At 37.8% G+C, this 27,054-nt stretch overlaps 1 protein-coding gene across 1 annotated transcript in view; it reads right to left on the reverse strand.

Annotated features, from left to right (window-relative positions):
* il11ra (interleukin 11 receptor subunit alpha) overlaps nt 1–27,054 on the reverse strand; it is a 109,707-nt gene that overhangs the window by 13,047 nt on the left and 69,606 nt on the right. Inside the window, exons 3-11 of the mRNA XM_061877008.1 lie at nt 20,352–20,418; nt 17,539–17,705; nt 17,014–17,128; nt 14,462–14,625; nt 11,277–11,440; nt 10,829–10,973; nt 5,445–5,537; nt 3,012–3,114; nt 410–489 (exon numbers count right to left, since the gene is read on the reverse strand). Of these exons, the coding sequence (XP_061732992.1) occupies nt 411–489; nt 3,012–3,114; nt 5,445–5,537; nt 10,829–10,973; nt 11,277–11,440; nt 14,462–14,625; nt 17,014–17,128; nt 17,539–17,705; nt 20,352–20,418 (1,097 nt within the window). The 3' untranslated portion in view covers nt 410. The remainder of the gene's footprint in view (nt 1–409; nt 490–3,011; nt 3,115–5,444; nt 5,538–10,828; nt 10,974–11,276; nt 11,441–14,461; nt 14,626–17,013; nt 17,129–17,538; nt 17,706–20,351; nt 20,419–27,054) is intronic.

Raw genomic sequence — 27,054 nt, forward strand, 5'->3', positions numbered from 1 at the left:
GAAGACTCCAGGTCCCACTGTGCAAATCTAACCGTCCTAAATTATCATTTGTCCCAGCCTCCATTAAGATGACCAACAATGTACAATAGAATGTTTTAGCACATAGCACTTTAGCACACAGCAATTTATCCATGAGCTCTAGTGCAATGCACACTGGTACTTTATCTTTATCTCCATACTGTAGATGTTATGCCTACATCAAAGTGCCACCTATGTCTATCAAGCTCCATGTTCTGATGTTTAAATGTTAGTTGTCTGGTTGTGTTTGTGTCTGTGCTTGTGTTTTTGTTCTGTTGTTTTTGTGTAAGTTAAGAAAGCACTGTGCCCAAGACAAATTTCCCCGCGGAGACAATAAAGTTGAACCTTGAACCTTGAATAGCACTCAGAGGAAAAGAGGGTTTTGTCTCACATCAAATTGGCATGGACTTCATCTTGACCACTGATGTGAGTTCCTGTTTGGTCACATGTTCACGCCGCCTCTGCCTCACCCTGAAGAAAAAAATGATGATTAATTATGATTACAAGTAAATAAATGTAACTTAAAGGGAAACTGCACTTTTTTTTGGAATTTTGCCTTTCGTTCACAATCATTCTTTTCTTTCTTTAGTTTATTTGGAACATGAACACACTTACAGCATAAGTGAAGTGAATTATAATTATATAGCGCTTTTCTCTAGTGGCTCGAAGCGCTTTACATAGTGAAACCCAATACCTAAGTTACATTTTTTTTTTTTAAACCTGTGTGGGTGGCACTGGGAGCAGGTGGGTAAAGTGTCTTGCCCAAGGACACAAACACAACGGCAGTGACTAGGATGGCAGAAGCGGGGATTGAACCTGCAACCCTGAAGTTGCTGGCACGGCTGCTCTAACAACCAATAGCATAGCAATAGCATAATACATCACTCCGGAAAGGAGTAGGAAGAAGCAAACTTTATTTAATCCTACCACTTTCTCACTTCAGAGCGCTTAAAAATATATACATTCTTTTACTGACTTGTTTATAGTAAAATGACATCTGTGAATGAGTAATACAACAGTTTTGTAATAAATAATTAAGTCGGTCATTATTAACGTACTGAGAAGAAGAATATCTTATTTTGTTTATTATTATTTATTTATTTATTTTCTTTTTTATTAATCATTACAAAAGACAAGACGACGGATGTTTTATTTAAAAAAATGTCTAACTTCAAAAGAAAAGTCTGCTTACAACAAAGCCAATAGGAGGTCCTCTATTCCGCCCATAAAACCCAATCAAAAACTATCCGAAAAAGTGCCAGGAATACTCCATGCTTGAATATTAACAAGTATTAGTGATATTGTTATTATAAGCGCTAACGCAGACCAACTATTTATAGCAAGCGTGCCAATGTTGACTGGGGAGCTGCTTCCTTGCTCGTCCAACTTTATTGCGTATAATTAATCACCTCGATATTATAAGAACAAAAACGTATTCCGACAAGTTAGTACACTTTGATAGCCAAATTAGACCCGGTAAAGGAAACAACACAAAAAGACGTTTGATCCTTTTCTTCGCCAGGATTATGAGTCATTTTGAATCCAACGGGAATGTATGAACATTTTAGCCGTTGGCATCCTAATGACAGCAGACATTGTACAGTAAGTGAGTGTACGTTTGTTGTCACTCATTAAGTCTGCAATGGGTAATAATCAGTGATGTTGTTAAAAAAAACGCTTTGTGAAATGAATGCTTAAAATAATCCATCCATTTCCCACCGCATATTCCCTTTAGGGTCGCAGGGGGCGCTGGTGCCTATCTCAGCTAGAATCGGGCGGAAGGCGGGGTACACCCAATACGTAAATATTAAATGTTATTATAAATATGTTTGTTACTACATAACATTTATACTTACATTATGTATATAAAATCTTAATGGAAGTTTTTGGATCATTTTTAGGGGCTTTTTTTACGACAACCTGAGGGTTCCTGGTTCGATCCCCAGCTTACATCATCCTAGTCACGTACATTGTGTCCTTGAGCAAGAAGTTTCCCCCTTGCTCCTGATGGGCCGTGGTTAGCGCCTTGCATGGCAGCTCCCGTTGTGTGTGTGAATGGGTGAATATGAAAATAGTGTCAAAGCGCTTTGAGTACCTTCAAGGTAGAAAAATGCTCTAAAAGTATTAACCCATTTGCCATTTAGAGGCAGAATAGTGTGGCTCCCTTACTTTCCATTGTAAGATGACTTTTCTTCGCATTTATTTACTAGTTAAGATGCATTAGAAATAAATCCATTCGTCATGTCTTAGTATGATTGTGAACGATCGGTATAATCCATGGCACACTGACAATGCTTAAACTATTAATACTATAACAATCTACAAGGTTAATATAGGTTGCTTCTCTTTCTTCCCCTTCATTTTTCTGCTTTCTTTTGTATCTCTAGTTATTGTTACGTATATATGTATTGTTGCATTTGAACAACTATATTATTGATAATAGAAGCAAATTATTGGTATTGTTCATTATCAACAGTGCTATTTCTATTGGTATTTGGATTTCTGTAGTGTAATAATGCTCATTGTCATATCTGTATTATTATTTATTTCACTAACTGCTTCTTTGCTATCACTTTTACTATCATATTTGTACTTATCCTATTTGCTGATGTTGCTCTATTGTTGTTGTTGTTATTGTTGTGTTTGCTGTTGTTGTCGTCTCTTTGTCTTATCCCCCTCTTGTCCCCACAATTTCCCCCTCTGTCTTCCTTTTTTTCTCTTTCTATCCCTTCCTGCTCCGGCCCGGCTGCACCAAATGATAATATAAATACATTTAATAAAGTCAAATACAAATAATGCAACAAAAGAAGTATCCCACGTTTCTCTTCTGTAAATTAAATCTAAACAGCCAATATGAGCATCTAAATCTACTATATGATTTGCCTGAGAAGCTGGACAGGACAAAAAAAATGGGCATATTCCCCCCAAAAAAGTGCAGTCTCCCTTTAAAAAGGGTGTGATTAGTAGATGAGAACTGCAAGTGAGTGTCTTACCAAACCACACAGATGAGAGAAAGGACGGTGGCGATGATAACCACGGCAAACAAAACCAGCAGAATCACCAGACCCAAATTGCCGTCATCTTGCGGAGCCGGACCTGTCAGGGGAGAAGAATAATTTCACCAAACTTAACCCCCGAAAAAAGGCAAATCATTTTTAAAGGGCACCAATGATGATTTTCCTCTTTTCTGACTAATAAATGTTGCAATGTTGGATACTTGTGTTAAACAATGTCAAGGTGTTAAATTCCTGGCTTTTTTAAATGTGGTTGTGTATTGATCTGGTGGGCAGATGTGCCTAATTTTGTGGCGTGGAGGGTTTTATTTGCAATCTGGAAACACCTCCACGCACGAACCCTTTGCAGACAGAAAAAAAGACAAGTTATAAATGTGACTGTGGAGCAATATTGATGCGAAATGTTAAGCACTATCTATTATATGGACTAGTGTTGGGCTGAGAGCCACACCCAGACGGCCGCCAAAAAATACATGTTTCTCAGCTGTGGTCCATATGGGCTGCAGCGGTACTCAGTTGTAATGCACTTTTCCACCACTTGTGGCAGTAATGACGATAACAGAAGAAGTCTGCAGCTAACGTCATTGAGAAGTTTAAGTGCAAAAATTATGACTAAAGTGGTCAAGCTGTATTGTCATTTTGTACTTAATGTTATTGATTGTTTCATTAAGAAACATGTATTATTGTTATTCAATGTTAATGTTTCCATTATTTATTTTAAAACTGTGTAATTGTATGCAAATGTATTTTTAAATCAGTTTTTACAAGTCCTTTCTTTTGCAGTATATTTGATTACTATTTATTTTTGTAATCAGCTTGACCTAAGCCTTAAAAATAATCTTTGTGATAAACACATGGTTTCATATCATTTTAAAAGGTGTATCCTTTAAATCAGGGGTCGGGAACCTTTTTGGCAGAGAGAGCCAAGAAGCCAAATATTTTTAAAATGTTTTTCCGTAAGAGCCATATAATATTTTTTTCAACACTGAACACAACTCAACGCGTGCATTTTAAAGTAAGACCAACATTTCTAGAGTATGATAGGTCTCTTATTCTTTGTAATAACATTGTTATTCTGAGGCTAACTGTGGAGGGGGCGTGGCCTGTGGGCCTGCAGGAAAGCGGGGTGTTGCCAGGGCTGACCTCGAAATCAGCGACAGGTGCGTAGATGGCCCAGCTGGGCCTTCTTTTCTAATCACTTGTCACTCTGTTTATAAGCAGCAGCCAGGAGAGAGCGAGAATGAAAGAGAAAAAGACAAATGCTAAAAGCAACTAAGAGACTTATTGAAAAATAAAAAATATTGCAACCCAGGAAAAGGCTCTAATGTCGGTGCCTGGTGGTCTGAAGAACCCCCAAGAGGGCAAGCCCCACACTAACCAATAATAAATAAATTACTTCTTACCATTAACGCAACTTCTTGAACATAAAAATGCATGAGAATGTTTTATATTTTGAACGTTATTTTTGATTACAAGTGGAATTATTCATTATTTAACGTGCTGAGCAATGTCAGCTCAGATTTATCCGAGAGCCAGATGCGGTCATCAAAAGAGCCACATCTGGCTCTAGAGCCATAGGTTCCCTACCCCTGCTTTAAATTATAAGTAGGTTAGATATAAATATTGTATAAAATTACAATCAAGAGTAAAATAAATAATTTGAGTGGGGCCGAGGCCCCTCCGTAGTGGAAATGTTGGGCCCCGAGGTCAAAAAGGTTGGGAACCCCGACAAGGAAGTGTGTTAAATCACAATTTAATTATCAAATCATAAAAGTTTCCCCTTAAATAAGCAAAAGTTGATATTACTATTGACAACACAAAGGGTGGAAACAACTCCAAACCTAAACAAAGCCACATATGAAGAACAAAAATAAAATATTCTGGCATGAAACTGATTGATGTTGACTGACTGAGGACACAATGGGAACACATCTGGTTCACGGCAAATTTAGTAGCTCTGATCACTAGCAGATGCATTTTTCTACTGCAAAAGTGAGTGCATTATAAGACTTTTGAGAATGGTGCTGGTTTACTTTTACTTTTTTTAAGCGTGCATGCCTCCACTTAACTATAAAATGTGTAGTCTACTGTATTATATGTGATAGAGGGGGACACTTTACAAGGTATTTGTTCTAAAAGTAAGGTACGCCTGCTATTTTGTCAATAATGGTAGATAATGCTAATTATCAAGTAACATGCTACAACATAAATATCAGGTATTTTTAATCTTTAAATAAATCTTGTATGCAAGATAAAGTATAATCTCTTATGAAGGAAAGTCATTTGTAATGTACAAAAATAAAAATTTAATTAAAAAGACATTCTAAATGACAATATTGACATTAAAGTACATTTATATCACGTGTATGGTAAGGAAGGTAAATGGTGAATGCGTCATTTGAAGAAGCTTACTGTGAGTCTTTGCAGTGGAGGTCTCCGTCTCTGTGTTGGTAAAAAAAAAGTTGTCCAAAAAATTATCCTCTGGAGGTTCAGATGTGACGTAGTCTGCAGGGGGAAGACACAAACACACATTTGTCAATGTTGCTGTCGACACCAACAGTTGCTCAATGTGATGTGTCCTCATGAAGAATTTGTGGGAACTTGCGCAAAAAGCATGAGTGACCACACTGTTTTAAGTAAAAAGATAAACAAGAAAATCTACTATATATTTACACACTTTCTTTTAATTACAGAGAATAACTAACATGTCAAATCTTTAATTATAATCAAAGGCTCAGCTGTCACATGTATCCCGATGTCAATAGACGAGGAACGTTTATTTATAAAGCACTATTCAGAGGCAGGACCATTTAAGGTGCTTTGGGGATGCATAAATTCAACAAAAAAATTAAATCATAAATACAAATAAAATCAACATAAAAATAATTCAAATAATTGAATTAAAAGAGTGTAGATAACAGTTTTACTTGCCATAAGTGCAGCAAAAATTAAGTGTTTTCAACCTACAGTCGTGGTCAAAAGTTGACATAGACTTGTAAAGAACATCAGGTCATGGATGTCTTGGGTTTCCAATCATTTCTACAACTCTTATTTATTTGTGACGTAATGATTGGAGCACATACTTTTTGCTCACAAAAAACCTTCATGAAGTTTGCTTCTTTTATGAATTTATTTTGAACAATTTCCCTTGTGGATGCCTGGGTTCCCTACGGGTACTCCGGCTTCCTCCCACTTCCAAAGACATGCACCTGGGGATAGGTTGATTGGCAACACTAAACTGGCCTTAGTGTGTGAATGTGAGTGTGAATGTTGTCTGTCTATCTGTGTTGGCCCTGCGATGAGGTGGCGACTTGTCCAGGGTGTACCCCGCCTTCCGCCCGATTGTAGCTGAGATAGGCGCCAGCACCCCCCGCGACCCCAAAAGGGAATAAGCGGTAGGAAATGGATGGATGGATGGATGGATCATTAAAGTTTGTCTAAGTCTAAGTCTTATTATGAGTGTACTGAAAATGTGAGCAAATCTGCTGGGTCAAAAGTATACATACAGCAATGTTAATATTTGCTTACATGTCCTTTGGCAAGTTTCACTGCAATAAGGCGCTTTTGGTAGCCATCCACGAGCTTCTGCTTGAATTTTTGACCACTCCTCTGGACAAAATTGGTGCAGTTCAGCTAAATGTGTTGGTTTTCTGACATGGACTTGTTTCTTCAGCATTGTCCACACATCATGACAATCAGGACTTTGGTAAGGTCATTCTAAAACCTTCATTCTAGCCTGATTTAGCCATTCCTTTACCATTTTTGGCATGTGTTTGGCAAGCTTCTGCTTGAATTTTTGACCAGACCATTGACCATTTTTACAGAGAGTAAATGGGACAGTGAAAAAAGAGGAGAACCTCCAAATTTTTCAGGACAAGCTAAAATCTTCAGCCCGGAGGTTGGGTCTTAGGCGCAGTCGGGTGTTCCAACAGGACAATGACCCCAAACACATGTCAAAAGTGGTAAAGGAATGGCTAAATCAGGCTAGAATGAAGGTTTTAGAATGGCCTTCCCAAAGTCCTGACTTAAACGAAACAAGTCCATGTCAGAAAAGCAACACATTTAGCTGAACTGCATCAATTTTGTCAAGAGGAGTGGTAAAAAATTCAAGCAGAAGCTGGTGAAAGGCTACCAAAAGTGCCTTATTGCAGTGAAACTTGCCAAGGGACATGTAAGCAAATATTAAAATGGCTCACATTTTCATTAGAGCCCAAAAAAATTTATAAAAGAAGCAAACTTCATGAATGTTTTTTGTGAGCAACAAGTATGTGCTCCAATCACTACATCACAAAAAAAATTGAGTTGTAGAAATTATTGGAAACCCAAGAGAGCCATTATGTTCTTTACAAGGGTATGTAAACTTTTGACCACGACCGTAGCTTTAAAGGTTGCCAAAATTGAGGCCTGCCTCACATCATCTGGACGACCGTTCCAGATTTTAGCAGCATAAAAATGATTGGTCGCCAAACAATGTTTCATGCAGAGTTTCGGCATCAGCAGGAGACCACTCCCCAAGGTTCACAAACAGTACTTTGGTGCTGGACCATGTACACGAGCAGAGCTGTTTTAAAGTCTATTTTCTGACCGACAGAAAGCCAGTGCAGTGACCTAAGTACTGGACTGAGTTGGTCATATTTCCTGGGTCTAATCAAGACTTGCGTAACAGCATTCTGGATCTTGAGCAGAAGCTTTACAGCTCATTTAGAGAGCCCGCTGAGAAGGCCATTTCAGTAGTTCAAACTACTGCAGACACAGAAATGGATTAGTCAAAGTCACTGACTTTCTCTTTGCGTCTGTGGGCCACAGACCATGGTCTCAGTTCTGTCAAAGTTTAGTTGAAAATAATTGTCTTGCATCCTTACAGTGATCTGTTCCATGAGTGACAAAGTGAATCAACAGGCCACAGTATGTCAAGGTCAAGGAAAAACTAAGACTGACACCTGCATCTGGTCATCTTTGTCGGAGCGGTCTCAGTGCTGTGGTAAGGCCTAAAGCCCGAATGGAAGGTATCAAACGCATTGTTAGAGAGGACAAAGTCACTAAGCTGGTGGTATACAACATTCTATAGGACTTTGCCCAAAAATGGCATGTTTGATATGGGATGATTTTTTTCAGTCCTGTGACATTAAAGGGGAACATTATCACCAAACCTATGCAAGCGTCAATATATACCTTGATGTTGCAGAAAAAAGACCATGTATTTTTTTTAACCGATTTCCGAACACTAAATGGGTGAATTTTGGCAAATTAAACGCCTTTTTTGTTTAACGGTCTTTTAGCGATGACGTCAGAACGTGACGTCGCCGAGGTAACACACCCGCCATATTCATTTTCACATTACAAACACCGGGTCTCAGCTCTGTTATTTTCCGTTTTTTCGACTATTTTTTGGAACCTTGGAAACATCATGCCTCGTCGGTGTGTTGTCGGAGGGTGTAACAACACTAACAGGGAGGGATTCAAGTTGCACCACTGGCAAGAAATCTGCCGCCAGACCCCCATTGAATGTACCAGAATGTCTTCACATTTGACCGGCGATGCTAAGACAGACATGGCACAGAGATGTATGGATAACCTGCAGATGCATTTGCAACGATTAAGTCAACGAAATCACAAAGGTGAGTTTTGTTGATGTTGTTGACTTATGTGCTAATCAGACATATTTGGTCACTTCATGACTGCCAGCTAATCGATGCTAACATGCTATGCTAATCGATGCTAAAATGCTATTTACGCTAGCTGTATGTACATTTGAAACTACATACCCATATTTAATGCGAAACAAACACTTACCAATCAACGGATTTAAGTTGCTCCAGTGTCACAAGATGCGAAAGTCCTGATCGTTTGGTCCGCACATTTTACCGGCGATGCTAATAAGGCAGCCAATGCCATGGGCCACTTCATTAGGTACACCCACGTTATGGCCTAATAGCGTCAATAGCTATATTCGCTCAATAGCTTCAATTTCTTCTTCAATTTCATTTTCGCTATCTGCCTCCATACTCCGACCATCTGTTTCAATACATGCGGAATCTGTTGAATCGCTTAAACCGCTGAAATCCGAGTCTGAATCCGAGCTAATGTCGCTATATCTTGCTGTGGTAACCGCCATGTTGTTTGTATTGGCAGCCCTGTATGACGTCACAGGGAAATGGATAGTGGTTTCGAAGATAGCGAAAATAAGGCACTTTAAAGCTTTACTTAGGGGTATTCTGGGACCGGTAAAATTTTGAAAAAAAATTCAAAAAATACAACAAGCCACTGGGAACTGATTTTTATTGTTTTTAACCCTTTGGAAATTGTGATAATGTTCCCCTTTAAGACTACTCTTCTTTAGAGGGGCTTGATGATGGTTTTTAGGGGCTTTAGAAGTGCTCCAGTCTAAAGTAAGATGTTACCTAGATAAGATAAAAAACTGCTCAGCAAAGTTTTAGAACTCTAGCGGGTAACTCATCAAGGCCGCATTTCAATTGACTTGGACTGTGTATGATCTAGACCAGTGGTTCTCAAATGTGGGTACGCGTACCCCTGGGGGTACTTGAAGGTATGCCAAGAGGTACGCGAGATTTTAAAAAAATATTTTCTAAAAATAGCAACAATTCAAAAATCCTTTAAAAATATATTTATTGAATAATACTTCCAAGTTAAATGTAAGTTCATAAACTGTGAAGTGTTGACAGCTAGATTTTTTTGTGGACATGTTCCATAAATATTGATATTGAAGATGTATTTTTTTGTGAAGAAATGTTTACTTCATGAATCCAGCTGGATCTCTATTACAATCCCCAAAGAGGGCACTTTAAGTTGATGATTACTTCTATGTGTAGAAATCTTTATTCATAATTGAATCACTTGTTTATTTTTCAACAAGTTTTCAGTTATTTTTATGTTATAAAAATGTATATGTAAAGCGCTTTGAGTCACTTGAGAAAAGCGCTATATAAATATAATTCACACTCACAATATCTTTTTTTCCCAAAAAGTTCAAGAAGGAGCAATATTTTGCACTGTTATACAATTTAATAAATCAGAAACTGATGACATAGTGCTGTATTATACTTCTTTATCTCTTTTTTTCAACCAAAAATGCTTTACTCTTATTAGGGGGTAATTGAATCAAAAAAATGTTCACACGGTGTACATCACTGAAAAAAGGTTGAGAACCACTGATCTAGACCAGTACCGGGCCGCGGCCCAATTGGTACTGGGCCCCAGAATAATTTTTTATTCATTTTTATTAAAAAAAAAAAAAAAAAATGTTAAATCAACATAAAAAACACAATATACACTTACAATTAGTGCACCAACCACAAATAAAAAACCCTTTTTCATGACAAAAACGTCCCCTTTTTCATGACAAAGAAAAAAAATAATAAAAAAAGATACAAAAAGGTTGGTGACCACTGATCCAGACTATTTAGTCAGTGAAAGATATGAATTGTGCCAGCTGTAGTTGTCAAACTGGCTGCAGAGTACCAATTTTTTTACTGGGAATTATTGCATTTTTAATGCATTGAACTTTGTCATGGAAGAATATTCTAAAGTCATTGCACTCCAACATAGAAATTAGTTCTAAGGGCAATGAAACTGGAGGGATTGTTAATCTGTTTACCGTAGCAAACAGGACAGGAAATGTGTTACTCCAGTTTGTTATGATTTCAGAAAAGAGTCTACATTATTCTATGCAAAGTCTGGCTGAACGCACATAATTCATTTGGAGCTTGACAAATGACAATGCCTGATTTTTTAAAAACAGTTGCGGTTTTTTTTGCAGAAATGAAAAATGTTCTAACCTTCCCACGGTCGTGCAAAAAGCAGATGAGTCCAATCACTCCACTGGCTCTCAGAGTCCACCTCATCCCTGGCTCGGAGTTGAACCTGATGAAGGTGGCCAGCCAGCGCGTCAAAAATCACGATCTGACTCTCTTCTGTGTAGACCTGACGTAAAGAGGCAGAGAAAAGACAACAGAATAAGGACACCAAAAGCACCAGAGAGATGACAATTAAGTATTATAATCAATTTTTTATCTGCATTCAATGCATGTAAAAATCCAAATTATCCAACTTTAATGAGTAAATGGATGCATTCAAACATTACAGTAAATTTATTTTCATATGCAGCTCAAGCTTTATATGTCTAATGAACAATGGGGAAATAGGATAATTTATACAGACTAGTAATTGTAAAAATAATGTATAGTTCCTCAAGACCCTAGTGTATGTACAGAAACAGACACTGACCTCGGACCAGTAAAGTGATACATGTGGTCTGTATCTAATGTGAAACACTAAGGGAAAAGCATCATTTCTCTGCCAAGAGAAAGGAAAGTTCCATGAGATATTCAGCTTTTTGGGGTGGCCTTCTACCTCCTTCACCAACACAGACTCTGGAGGGTCAGGTTTCACTGCAAGGACAAAAAAAAAATGAAGAATTTAATTTGTGTTAGAAACAACTGAACACATTCTGGAAAGAGATACATTTTCTTGGAATTTCTGCTTTTTTATTTTGGTGCTTTTGCCATGTACTAGTGCTTGTATTGTGAAGCTTTTTTCTACAAAATAATTCTTAGAAATTTTAATTCCAGAGGTTTTTAGGATAAAAATAGTGTCATATTAAAGCAAATTACGACATAAACTGAAGATGCATTGAGGATACATCTTCTGCTCATTAAAACATATTAACGACAAAGGCAAGACGATTTTGAGAATATATTAATCAACACAAGGAGGATTTATGGTGAATTGTGTCTTTTCTGGTGTGTAAATGTTACAAAGTTGGACACTCATGTTAAACAAAGCCAAAGCATCAAATAATAAGGTTCACGCAGTTCTGGATGCTTCTGTTTGCGGGGTTTTGCAGTACGTATTTATACCTTGAGTAAAGCGCTATTTTGAACTATGAGAGAGAAAAAAAAAGGATTGTTGTCATCCTGTCTTCACCTGTGCATGACATCACACACATGCAACATGCAATGACATAAAAGCAGCTTTTTTTTTTTTACATATATATATATTAGTGGTGTAAAGGTACGTGTATTTGTATTGAACCGTTTCGGTACGGGAGTTTCGGTTCGGTGCGGAGGAATACCGAACAAGTTCCACACGAACATATGAAGTAGCCGCCTATGCTAAGGTCTTAATAAGCTGCTCCGCTCCGTTCTGCCTCTGTCTCCTACACAGCACCCAGCATTGTCCCACCCACAAAACCATCTGATTGGTTACAACCGTGGGGGAAACAGCCAATCAGCAGTGCGTATTCAGAGCGCATTTAGTCAGCGCTTCAGCGTCGAGCAGATAGCAGATGAGCAGCGGACTCTCCCCAAATTATACTAAAAACTTCAAAATCTATTACTACTAACATCACTATGAGCTCGTTGATCTTCTAGAAACAAACTGCAGCTCAGCTCACTCGCATTCCTGGCTTGAGGTGAAGGCTAATTAGCTTTTAGCGCAACATTAGCTCATTTTGCGGTGTGTGCGTGTGTGTTACGGACAGTGTTGATTGAGGTGTTTTTGAAGCAGCAAAAAACGACATGATGTTAAATGAAGAGTTTCTGTCTCTGATAGTGGATATAATAATGTAAGTGCATCATAAAGCCTAAATGAACTCCATGGTGTTCAGGGATGAATAATCTCTCCTATTGCTATTGTGCTATTTTTTCAACAATTGTTACATGAATCATTAGTAATGTAGCAGCCTAGTTTTGAATGGCAGGGTCCCTGCTATCACATGTTGATACAAATATAACATTTACATAATAAAAATCAACTACAGGCTTCCCAAATGCTGTAATAAATTAAGCATGATGAGTTGACTTGAAACTGTTTAATGTTGCACTTTTTATATGTAGAAGAAAAGTTTGGTCATTTTATTTAATCTGAGCAACATATTGAGGCAGAATTATTATAGTGTTCCCAATGTTAAAAGGATAAAGCCATTGTTTACAAATTTGGTAAATAAATAACCAAAAAATGTATATTTTGTTGTTTTCTTACTGTACCGAAAATGAACGGAACTGTGACCTCTAAACCGAGGTACATACCGAACCGGAATTTTTGTGTACCGTTACACCCCTAATATATATATATATATATATATATATATATATATATATATATATATATATATATATATATAGTACAGGTTTGGACACACCCGCTACTTATTCAAGGTGTTTTCTTTATTTTCATGACTATTTACATTGTAGATGATCACATCAAAACTATAAACGGTTATCAAAAAAGGTGAAATAACTGAAAACATGTTTTGTATTCAAGGTTCTTCAAAATGGCCACCCTTTGCTCTGATTACTGCTTTGCAAACTCTTTCAATGAGCTTCAAGCACACCTGTGAAGTGAAAACTTGAAGCTCAAAAAGGGTGGCAAAGGGTGGCTATTTTGAAGAAACTAGGTCCGGAGTAGTCAGGGTTCAATCCCAGCCTCGGGATCTTTTTGTGTGGAGTTTGCATGTCCTCCTCGTGACTGCGTGGGCTCCCTCCGGGTACTCCGGCTTCCTACCACCTCCAAAGACATGCACCTGGGGATAGGTTGATTGGCAACATTAAATGGTCCCTAGTGTGTGAATGTTGTCTGTCAATCTGTGTTGGCCCTGCGATGAGGTGGCGACTTGTTCAGGGTGTACCCCGCTTTCTGCTCGATTGTAGCTGAGATAGGCATCAGTGGCCCCCGAACCCCAAAGGGAATAAGCGGTAGGAAATGGATGGATGGATAGAATATAAAACATGTTTTCAGTTATTTCACCTTTTTTTGTTAAGTACATAACTCCACATGTTCACAATCTACAATATAAATAGTCATGAAAATAAAGACAACGCATTGAATGAGAAGGTATGTCAAAATTTTTGGCCTGTACTGTGTATACAGTATATAGGTCTTAATTAATCGGCCAGTATGCAGGTCTACCTAATGTTGTGACCGGGTTTGGAAAAAAATAGCAAGATCAAAATTGAAACATTTTCAAGAGATAAATTATGATACTTTTGCAGACGGTGGGGCGTGGTTCCATTTGCAATCTGGGAACGCCTCTAGAATCTTGCAGGCAGAAACCAAAAAACAGGTTCTAAAATTGACTGTCGGGCAGACTTTACGCAAAAGCATATCCAATACAAATGATCTGGAACACAAGTAAGTGTTTTGAATGTAGATCAAAATCTTTCAACGTGGAAATAAGCATGTCTGAATGTAGAGAATAAGAGTCTGAAACAATTTTGCATTTTCCTGAGGGAACTCTCCTGAAGGAATCAAAGTACTATCTATCTATTACCTGTAGTAAAAATCACATGTGCCCCAAAATGCTTGTTTTTTTACTGTGTAAAGGACATCTGGATAACATGAGTTATATAAAGCAGTACTGAAAGTGGATGAGGACAAAAATATTTCAATGTCTCCTCAAAAGGTTTCCTTACAGAGCTTGTCTAACTTAAACCGGGCAAACGTCGTCTCAGACCCGAGGGCGTTGGTGGCGGTAATTCTGAGGGTGTGAATGGTCTGCCAGAAGGCTGGGTGATCAACATAACAGTTCTGGTGGACAGTGTCCATGAGGCATGGCTGCCACTCCTGATCGGTGCCCCTTGAAGAAGAAAAAACACATGTTTAAAATTTACATTTACTCCAAAACACTCATACAAGACAAGGGTTTTTTTTTTTTTTTTTGTGTTGTTTTTTTTAGCCGGGCCGGAGCAGGAGGGTATAGAAAGAGAAAAAAGGAAGACGGAGGGGGAAATTGTGGGGACAAGAGGGGGATAAGACAGAGAGACAACAATAACAAACACAACAATCACAACATCAACAACAAAATAACAGCATCAGCTAATAGGATATGTACAAATATGATGGTAAAAGTGATAGCAAAGAAGCAGTTAGTGAAATAAACATTAATAACACAGAAATGACAATGAGCATTATTACATTACAAATGGATCAATACAAATGCCAATAGAAATATCACTATATTGATAATTAATATTAACAATAATTATCTCTATTATCAACAATACAGTTGTTCAAATGCAAAAATGCAGATATGTAATGATAACTTGAAATACAAAAGACAGCAGATAAATGGAGGGGAAAAAAGAGAAGCCAACTATATTAACCTTATAGATTGTTATAGTAACAATAGGTTAAAGGGGAACATTATCACCAAACCTATGTAAGCGTCAATATATACCTTGATGGTGCAGAAAAAAGACCATCTATTTTTTTAACCGATTGCCGAACTCTAAATGCGTGAATTTTGGCGAATTAAACACCTTTCTGTTTATCGGGTTGGAGGCGATGACGTCAGAATGTGACGTCGCCGAGGTAACACACCCACCATTTTCATTTTCAACACATTACAAACACCGGGTCTCAGCTCTGTTATTTTCCGTTTTTTTGACTATTTTTTGGAACCTTGGAGACATCATGCCTCGACGGTGTGTTGTCCGAGGGTGTAACAACACTAACAGGGAGGGATTCAAGTTGCACCACTGGCCTGAAGATGCGAAAGTGTCTGCCACCAGACCCCCATTGAATGTGCCAGAGTGTCTCCACATTTTACCGGCGGTGCTAAAGCAGACATGGCACAGAGATGTATGGATAACCTGCAAATGCATTTGTAACGATAGTCAACGAAATCACAAAGGTGAGTTTTGTTGATGTTGACGGCCAGCTAATCGATGCTAACATGCTACGCTAATCGATGCTAACATGCTATTTACCGGCGGTGCTAAAGCAGACATGGCACAGAGATGTATGGATAACCTGTAGATGCATTTGCAACTATATTACGTTTCCTTCCACCCACTTTTAATCCGAAAAAATCACTTACCAATCGACGGATTTAAGTTGCTCCAGTGTCAAAAGATGCGAAAGTCCTGATCGTTTGGTCCGCACATTTTACCGGCGATGCTAACGCAGCTATTCGGCCATGCTATGGCTATGAATAGCGTCAATAGCTATTCACTCAAAAGCTTCAGTTTCTTCTTCAATATTTTCATACTCCAACCATCTGTTTCAATACATGCGTAATCTGTTGAATCGCTTAAGTCGCTGAAATCCGAGTTTGAATCCGAGCTAATGTCGCTATATCTTGCTGTGGTATTCCCATTATTTGTTTGCATTGGCAGCACTGTGTGACGTCACAGGGAAATGGCCAGTGTCTTCGCAGAGAGTCGAAAATAAGGCACTTTAAAGCTTTATTTAGGGATATTCCGAGACCGGTAAAATTTTGAAAAAAAATTCAAAAAATACAACAAGCCACTGGGAACTGATTTTTATTGTTTTTAACCCTTTTGAAATTGTGATTATGTTCCCCTTTAAGCTTTGTCAGTGTGCCGTGTGTTACCCACTTTCCCCTAGGGCAACAACGTCAATACATGTTTGATGAAACGTAATTATATACATGAGTGTCCGTATGTAGATGTACTTGTATATGTACAGTACATGTATGTTTGTACAGTGAATGTATATGTACATATATGTGTATATGTATGTTTTTACAGTGAATGTATGTATATATGTATGTTAGTACAGTGAATGTATATGGGCGGTATAGCTCGGTTGGTAGAGTGGTCGTGCCAGCAAATAGAGGGTTGTAGGTTCGATTCCCGCTTCCGCCATCCTAGTCACTGCCATTGTGTCCTTGAGCAAGACACTTTACCCACCTGCTCCCAGTGTCCCCCACACTGGTTTAAATGTAATATAGATATTGGTTTTCACTATGTAAAGCGCTTTGAGTCACTAGAGAAAAGCGCTATATAAATATAATTCACTTCACTTCACATGTATGTGTATATGTATGTATGTACAGTGAATGTATGTGTATATGTATGTATGTACAGTGAATGTATATATGTATGTTTATACAGTGATTGTATATGTACTGTATGTGTACAGTATATGTATGTTTGTACAGTGAATGTGCATGTGGCAAAGATAAAGATAAAAGTCTTCGGTTGCAATAATCGGGCTTTACCTGAAGGAGGCATTGTACTGGACTGGAAGTGAGGTATTTACAGATTCCGCCCAGGAGCAGCTAATGTAAGTGTGATTAGGAAGTCGACAGGAAATGCTCAGCAGCCCCGGAGGATCTGATAAAAAAGGAGTCAGAGGTAGTTCCAAATGCATAATGTAAGCACTAACGTCCACATCAGTTAAAAAACTACGAGTATGAAACGGGGTCCTCCAATAATATGTTAAAACTCCGATCATCTTGCACCTTGTCCCTCAAAAGGAAGGACTCGTAGGGAGACATTTCCTGTTTGAGACAGTCACAGGAAGTGTAGGCCAGTTTCCTCTTGAGGACTAAAGTGTTTTAACAAGAACAAATCTATAGTTATAAATGAGTGAAGAATAACAAAAGATGGCAAGTGAATTAAACAGAAATAGCCAAAATCAAGTAAAAAAAAAAACATTGAATAAAGTATTAAAGTGACTAAAATGCTGCAGGGTTGCTGAATGAAATGCTTAATGAGCACAGGCAAGACACGACGACACTTACGGCCCAGCCGGAGTTTGACGGCGTGGAGGAGGAGCCCGCGGTTGTCATAGCAGCTGTAGTCGCCCTGGGCTGAAAGGGTGACGTGCAGCAGGACCAAGGATCCATTTGATGTTACTTGGTGCCATGGCAACGCTGAGCTGTTATTCAGATGCCATACTGCGGGTGTGCTGCCAGGAAATACGTTAAGTTTAGAAAGACTTCGCTCACAGGAGACATTCCTATTTATATATTTATAATAAATAATAATATTAATAGTAAACCAATATTTTTTTATTTATTTTATGTTTGAGTGTTTTGTCATTTTACATTGTGTCTTATGACCTTACTTTGGCAAGATAAATGTTGCTGTCTTTTTAGTGGTTTGCTATGTTCTGCAGCATTTGCTTACAGAACGTAGCAACTAAGGTTGTAATGAATCATATTCGGTACTATACCGCCTCTAAAAAGTACCGCACAATCACGGCGAACTTACAAGCAGACAAAAGTTTATAGACAGAAAAGGGAGAATGGATACATTTTGGCTTAAAAAGTAAAGATAAAAGTGAATATAACACGGAAACACCCTCAGGAAGAGCTGCTTTAAGACATGGCTAACGTCTATCCGCAGTCTGCAGTGTTTTAGCTACTTCTAACTTCCTAATCCTCGCCTCCATGGCGAAAAATTAAGTGGAATAGTTAAACATGCTTCACTACACACCGTTGCTCACCGGCGTCACAATGTAAACAAATGCCATGGGTGGATCTACACCTGACATCCACTGTAATGATACCAAGTGCAGGAGCGTATCTAGTCGATACTACTACTACTACTGTATTATATCAATATATTTTAGCATCACAAACTTTTTTAGTTTTTTTTTTGTTATTTATATTATGTTTATAAACTCAGGAAATTCGTCCCTGGACACATGAGGACTTAAATTATGAACAATGTATGATCCTGTAGCTACTTGGTATCGGATCGATACGCACATTTGTGGTATCATCCAAAACTAATGTAAAGTATCAAAGAAGAGAGGAATAAGTGATCATTATATTTTAACAGAAGTGTAGATAGAACATGTTAAAACAGAAGGTAAGCAGATATTAAAAGTAAATGAACAAGTAGATTAATAATTCATTTTCTACCATTCGTCCCTCATAATGTAGACAAAATAATAGGTGTATAAATGACAAAATATGTTACTGCATACGTCAGCAGACTAATTAGGAGTCTTTGTTTGTTTACTTACTACTGAAAAACAAGTTTTCTTGTATGTTTACTATTTTATTTAGGGACTAATTTGCAATAATAAACATTCACTGTAATTATACCAAGTACAGGAGTGTATCTAGTCGATACTAGTACTACTACTACTACTGTATTACATCGATATATTTTAGCATCACAAAATCTATTTTAGTTTTTTTGAAATGTATCTTATGTTTATAAACTCAGGAAATACGTCTCTGGACACATGAGGACTTAAATTATGACCAATGTATGATCCTGTAACTACTTGGTATCAGATCGATACCTAAATGTGTGGTATCAACCAAAACTAATTTAAAGTACCAAAGAAGAGAAGAATAAGAGATTATTACGTTTTAACAGAAGTGTAGATAGAACATGTTAAAACAGAAAATAACCAGATATTAACAGTATATGAACAAAAATGTATTTTCTACCACTTGTCCCTCATACTGTGTACAAAATAATAGGTGTATAAATGACACAATATGTTACTGCATACGTCAGCAGACTAATTAGGAGTCTTTGTTTACTTACTACGAAAAGACAAGTTTTCTCGTATGTTTACTATTTTATTTAGGGAAGAAATTGCAATAATAAACATCCACTGTAATGATACCAAGTACAAGAGCGTATCTAGTCGATACTACTACTACTACTGTATTACATCGATATATTTTAGCATCACAAAATCTCTTTTATTCATTTTTTTAATTTATATTATGTTTATAAACTAAGGAAATATGTCCCTGGACACATTAAGGACTTCAATTATGACCAATATATGATCCTGTAACTACTTGGTATCAGATCAATACCAAAATTTGTGGTATTATCCAAAACTATTGTATATTATCAAAGAAGAGAAGAATAAGTGATTATTACATTTTAACAGAAGTGTAGATAGAACATGTTAAATTGGAAAATAAGCAGATATTAACAATAAATGAACAAGTAGATTAATAATTCATGTTTACAGTTTGTCCTTAATAACGTGGGTAGATAAATGACACAACATGTTACTGCATACGTCAGCAAACTAATTAAGAGTCTTTTTTTGTTTACTTACTACTAAAAGACAAGTTTTCTCGTATGCTTACTATTTTATTTAGGGACTAAATTGCAATAATAAACATATGATTAATGTACTCTAAGATATTCTGTTTAAAAAAAGCCAATAATGCCATTTTTTCTGGTGCCCTTTGTTTAAAAAAAGGTATCTAAAAAAAGTATTGTTATACAATTTGGTAGCGATACCGGTATCAAAATATTGGTATCAGGACAACCCTAAAAGCAACATTTCAGCTTTACAGGTGCCAGGTCTGCAAAATGCATTAGAGTGGGGGCCACAGGTTGAGTAAATGTGATCTTTTCCATGGAAAAGTCTTGGTAAAAATAAAAAATAAATCAACAATTAAATGATTTTTATCTGTTTGTCTGTCTTCAAAGTGCTTGATTGTCTATTGTAAAGGAGGTAAGACATGAGCCCAAAAGCCTGTATATCTTAGCTGTCAACATTCCATCGCTATAAAACACAAATGCAAACAAAATAGTATAAAAGCAACAGTTTTAAGGTCCTTACTTAATTTGTGACTTCCCACATGCCAGAGTCACATTAGAGTCCAAGCGTCCGTACTGCACGTCTGATACTGCAAACACAGGCATGACATCAATCATCAATGCACATTCTTTGGCCGACTGACAATACCTGCCGGCCGACTGTACTGTACCGTGTCTGCGTGTTCTGGACTTGTGTGATTTAGGTGTCACGCTTGGCAGCCGGGACACAGTAGCATGACCATACAAGGTGTAGTAAAAAGGCTCCTCTGTGTTTATTTTTCAGCATTACTCAGTATCAGGAAATCTGCTTTGATATTACTGATATTGAACAGCCACTAAGAAAAAAAGCAAACACTAAGCTGTCGGTAATAAAATATATTTCAATATGTTATTAGGTGGTTATGTTAGTTCAATCTTCTTGGGTCGACATCTTAAAAAAAACATATTTTTAATACCAACAATATATAAGCAATTATTTCCTTTTAAAGCAATCGTCTTATTTATTGACTGTCTTGGAATATTGGAGTTTCTGTTTGAATTCAGGCACAAGTGGGTACCAAATTTGGCACTTTTATAGATACCAACATAAGTCAGTTGATTTTTGTAAAATCAATCAATATAAATGCTATTTAAATACCAAATATTTTGCACAGGATGTCACATCCAAAAGCAGCTTCGGCGCCGGCTCAAACACCTGACCGGTCAGTCAAGCACTCAAGATGTTACAATTTTTCTATGCCAACAAATCAAAGCTATTGCACTGAATTTAGGGATTTCGCCATCTACACTTCTTAATGTCATCAAAAGGTTCAGGGAATCTGGAGAAATCACTGCACGTAAGCGGCAAGGTCGAAAACCAACATTGAATGCCCGTGACTTTCGATCCCTCAGGCGATACTGCATCAAAAATCGACATCAGTGTGTAAAGGATATCACCACATGGGCTCGAGAACCACTGTCAGTAACAATATCCAAGTATTGCTAATTGGTATCGATGCAAATGTGAAAGATACCCATCCCTACTTGGAATAGTTACGTTTCTATGCCAACAAATCAAAGAGGTGCTCAAAAGTACAGGAAGGCTCCAAAGCTAGCACGATGCTAACTTACACTGGATTTGCCAAATACATGCTACTGACTACCATTAAACGTTTTACAGGGCGAATTAAATTCCTCCAAATGTGGTCATCAAAACTGCAAACCCCAAAACCAGTGAAGTTGTCATGTTGTGTAAATGGTAAATAAATACAAAACACAATGATTCGCAAATACTTTTCAACTTATATTCAAACTGAATAGACTGCAAAGACAAGATACTTAACATTCGAACTGGAAAAGTTTGTTATTTTTTGCATGTATTTGCTCATTTGGAATTTGATGCCTGCAACATGTTTCAAAAAAGGTAGCCCAAGTGGGAAAAAAGACTGAGAAAGTTGAGGAATGCTCATCAAATTCTTATTTGGAACATCCCGCAGGTAAGCAGGCTAATTGGGAACAGGTGGGAGCTATGATTGGGTACAAAAGCAGCTTCCGTGAAATGCTCACTCATTCACAAACAAGGACGGGTCGAGGGTCACCACTTTGTCAACAAATGCCTGAGCAACTTGTCCAACAGTTTAAGGACAACATTTCTCAACCAGCTATTGCAATGAATTTAGGGATTTCGCCATCTACACTTCTTAATGTCATCAAAAGGTTCAGAGAATCTGGAGAAATCACTGCACGTAAGCGGCAAGGCCGAAAACCAACATTGAATGCCCGTGACTTTCGATCCCTCAGGCGGTACTGCATCAAAAATCGACATCAGTGTGTAAAGGATATCACCACATGGGCTCGAGAACACTTAAGGAAAACCACTGTCAGTAACAATATCCAAGCATTGCTAATTGGTATCAATGCAAATGTGAAAGATACCCATCCCTACTTGGAATAGTTACGTTTCTATGCCAACAAATCAAAGAGGTGCTCAAAAGTACAGGAAGGCTCCAAAGCTAGCACGATGCTAACTTACATTGGATTTGCCATATACATGCTACTGACTACCGTTAGCCGTTTTACAGGGCGCATTAAATTCCTCCAAATTTGGTCATCAAAACTACAAACCCCAAAACCAGTGACGTTGTCATGTTGTGTAAATGGTAAATAAATACAAAACACAATGATTTGCAAATACTTTTCAACTTATATTCAAATTGAATAGACTGCAAGGCCGAAAACCAACATTGAATGCCCGTGACTTTCGATCCCTCAGGCGGTACTGCATTGAAAATCGACATCAGTGTGTAAAGGATATCACCACATGGGCTCGAGAACACTTAAGGAAAACCACTGTCAGTAACAATATCCAAGCATTGCTAATTGGTATCAATGCAAATGTGAAAGATACCCATCCCTACTTGGAATAGTTACGTTTCCATGCCAACAAATCAAAGAGGTGCTCAAAAGTACAGGAAGGCTCCAAAGCTAGCACGATGCTAACTTACATTGGATTTGCCATATACATGCTACTGACTACCGTTAGCCGTTTTACAGGGCGCATTAAATTCCTCCAAATTTGGTCATCAAAACTACAAACCCCGAAACCAGTGACGTTGTCATGTTGTGTAAATGGTAAATAAATACAAAACACAATGATTTGCAAATACTTTTCAACTTATATTCAAATTGAATAGACTGCAAGGCCGAAAACCAACATTGAATGCCCGTGACTTTCGATCCCTCAGGCGGTACTGCATCGAAAATCGACATCAGTGTGTAAAGGATATCACCACATGGGCTCGAGAACACTTAAGGAAAACCACTGTCAGTAACAATATCCAAGTATTGCTAATTGGTATCGATGCTAATGTGAAAGATACCCATCCCTACTTGGAATAGTTACGTTTCTGTCGGAGTTCAGGCACAAGTGGATTTCTATGTTTGCATATAAAAAGGAGAGAAGCACAGGACATCTTAGGTGCAAAAAAATGCAGTGAAAGTGTAGAAAAATAACCGAGCAGATCATACAAGTTAACTCAATTATTTCTGCCCCAAATCACAAAGATTATTTTTCACCCACCCTCAGTGGCACACACTGTAGCTTTAGTTGAATCCGGTAGCTTGTTACCAAATCGTTCATCGTTTGGTGAGAAAATGTATACTAAGGACTATATTTTGACATGTTTGGTTGGACGGAAAGCCAGATTTGATGCAAAACTAAGAGCAGTACGTGTTTATTTTGATTTGAGTCATTTGCCCAGTGGATACGTAGCCCTCGCCATGAAAGTGTGTGTGTGTGTGTGCTGTGCATATTTAGAGTGCCACATGATATAAATGAAGGCTTTTACACTCGATACAAACATTTGAAAGGGCAGTACAGCGCTGTGCGCACACACATTATCTAATTCACCGCCACAGTAATGTCTTATTTGCCAACCTGCTATTTGCCCACCCTTTCACCGCCTTGCTTTTCATGTCAGTCATCTCCACCTTCATTCGGGAACTCAACTTAATGTCTCTAAATTGAACCCCCACCCAAGATGAAGGAATTACAGAACCTCAATATAAAGTTGTGTTATTTCATTGGCTATACACAGTACTTGGTGCTTCACAAGGGTTTTGAGTTTATGTGTGTACTTTAAGGGGCATGACGTTAAAGTGCATCCGGCAGTGGAGGCTCCTCTATGGGGTCTTGGGGCACTAGGACGTTAACCCCTTTACTACTGTTTACCCCAGGTGGCCCTTGGCAAAGGCCTAGTACCTGACTGCCCCCTGGCAGGGATACGGTGAAGACCTCAATGGCAGAGCAGGCGGAAGACGCTGGATGTAAGAACTACCACAACGGCTGTGATGGCGGATGAAGGCACCCCCACATCCATGTGGGCCCCCACTGTAAAAACTGAAATCTGAGTAAGATGAAATATCTCAAATAAGGGTGATATTTGCTTATTTTCTGTCTGATAAGATAATTCTTCTCACTAAGCAGATTTTATGTTAGTGTTTTACTTGTTTTAAGTGTTTTGGTTCTAAATGATCTCAGTAAGATATTACAGCTTGTCGCTGAGATTTGATGACCTATATTGAGTAAAATATGCTTGAAACTAGAATATCAAGTGTTGCAAAGCTGTGTCATCAACACTCAGAAGTATAAATCCACTTTTTTAAAGTAATAATTTCTTCAAGCATGAAAAAAAAAATTGTGATGCCAAGCACATATCGTTATGTCAAGGTAATGGCACTAGCATTTACTTCATTTAAGAATATTTTTCAACATAACATTTTTAGCATTCAATCAGACATTATTGCAAAGTTTTGTATTAGTGTGCCTAAAAATAGATATACCGGCTCCCAGACACATGTTTTTTTTCTCTAAATGTGGCCCCGGAGTCTAAATAATTGCCCAGACCTGACCTATATTGAGTAAAACATGCCTGAAACTGGAATATCAAGTGTTGCAAAGCTGTGTCATCAACACTCGCAAGTATAAAACTGCTTTTTTAAAGTAATAATTTCTTACTTCAAGCATGAAAAAAAAAAATTGTGATGCCAAGCGCATATCGTTATGTCAAGGTAATGGCACTAGCATTTACTTCATTTAAGAATATTTTTCAACATAACATATTTAGCATTCAATCAGACATTATTGCGAAGTTTTGTATTAGTGTGCCTAAAAATAGATATACCGGCTCCCAGACACATATTTTTTTCTCTTAATGTGGCCCCTGAGTCTAAATAATTGCCCAGACCTGACCTATATTGAGTAAAACATGCCTGAAACTGGAATATCAAGTGTTGCAAAGCTGTGTCATCAACACTCAGAAGTATAAATCCACTTTTTTAAAGTAATAATTTCTTCAAGCATGAAAAAAAAAGAATTGTGATGCCAAGCGCATATCGTTATGTCAAGGTAATGGCACTAGCATTTACTTCATTTAAGAATATTTTTCTACATAACATTTTTAGCATTCAATCAGACATTATTGCGAAGTTTTGTATTAGTGTGCCTGAAAATAGATATACCGGCTCCCAGACACATGTTTTTTTTCTCTAAATGTGGCCCCTGAGTCTAAATAATTGCCCAGACCTGACCTATATTGAGTAAAACATGCCTGAAACTGGAATATCAAGTGTTGCAAAGCTGTGTCATCAACACTCGCAAGTATAAAACTGCTTTTTTAAAGTAATAATTTCTTACTTCAAGCATGAAAAAAAAAATTGTGATGCCAAGCGCATATCGTTATGTCAAGGTAATGGCAATAGCATTTACTTCATTTAAGAATATTTTTCAACATAAAATGTTTAGCATTCAATCAGACATTATTGCAAAGTTTTGTATTAGTGTGCCTAAAAATAGATATACCGGCTCCCAGACACATGTTTTTTTCTCTAAACGTGGCCCCTGAGTCTAAATAATTGCCCAGACCTGACCTATATTGAGTAAAACATGCTTGAACCTGGAATATCAAGTGTTGCAAAGCTGTGTCATCAACACTCGCAAGTATAAAACTGCTTTTTTAAAGTAATAATTTCTTACTTCAAGCATGAAAGAAAAAAATTGTAATGCCAAGCGCATATCGTTATGTCAAGGTAATGGCACTAGCATTTACTTCATTTAAGAATATTTTTCAACATATTGAGCAAAAAGGTATTTTTTTTCTACCAAGAAAAGTGCACTTGTTATTAGGGAGAATATACTTATTTTAAGGTATTTTTGGGTTCATTGAGGTTAGCTAATTTTGCTTGTTTTGGAAAGTCTTGACAAGCCAAATTTTCGTGTTCTATTGGCAGATAATTTTGCTTAGTTTAAATAAAATACCGCTCATTTTTGTATTTTTTTTTCTTGTTTTTGAATACTGACTTTTTGCAGTGCAGTTATGGGGAAATAACGACCCAAGACCTCAACCGTGGAACAGGTGGAGGGTGATTGCTAATCCTATGGAGCGTCACAATGGCTGGGCTGCCAGTGGTCTTGGACTCCATGCCACTGGACCCTGACCCGGATCTGACAAGGATCGTGTGGTGACTGTCTGTGCACCAGTCTCCCCACGTTAAACAAAGTCACGCACAGGCATAAAGGGATACCCCCCTACCAGGAGGATCGTCATACTCACTTTGAGTTACTGCCGATGATGATGTACTTTTAGGCCCTGTTTACATTAAGCCGGATAACAATAATGACAATAATAATTATTTAGCCTCAGCCCCGTGTCAACCACACTAACCCTTCATTTAAGGTTCCCCTCCCTGGATATTTTTTTACAAGGGTAAGTGCGAAGTTTATTTTTTTAATGTATGTTGAGCGATTACTTAATGTCTTGGTTCAGAGTATATAACTGAATATAATTGCATGTAAGTTATCACAAAACTTTCTGTTTCCATGAGTTCCCGGCGAGAGGACAAAAGCTGTCTTTGATCTTACCAAGCAAAAGGCCTGTACAACTCCACTGTGTACGATGAGAAGCGACATCAAGGTGTCGGTTTCTTTGATCTATTGTAATACGCAATAGATCAAAGACCAGAGATCTACAAAGCGGAGAGGAAGCAGGACCTGACGCAAGCTCCAGGCATCTTTTCTTTGAACTATTTTGTGACCAAGGTCAACAGCGGTTTACGACCCCCTTTCCCTTAGAAACAGCTGTTGCCATGAAATCAGGGAAAGTCCAAATAAAAGAGCTTGGGACAACACTGTACAAGAGTACAGGTGTACGCGCTCTCCTCATTGAGCTAAATTGAATCCTGTCTCTGTT

This window comes from Nerophis ophidion, linkage group LG17 (assembly GCF_033978795.1).
Source record: "Nerophis ophidion isolate RoL-2023_Sa linkage group LG17, RoL_Noph_v1.0, whole genome shotgun sequence".
NCBI lineage: Eukaryota > Metazoa > Chordata > Actinopteri > Syngnathiformes > Syngnathidae > Nerophis > Nerophis ophidion.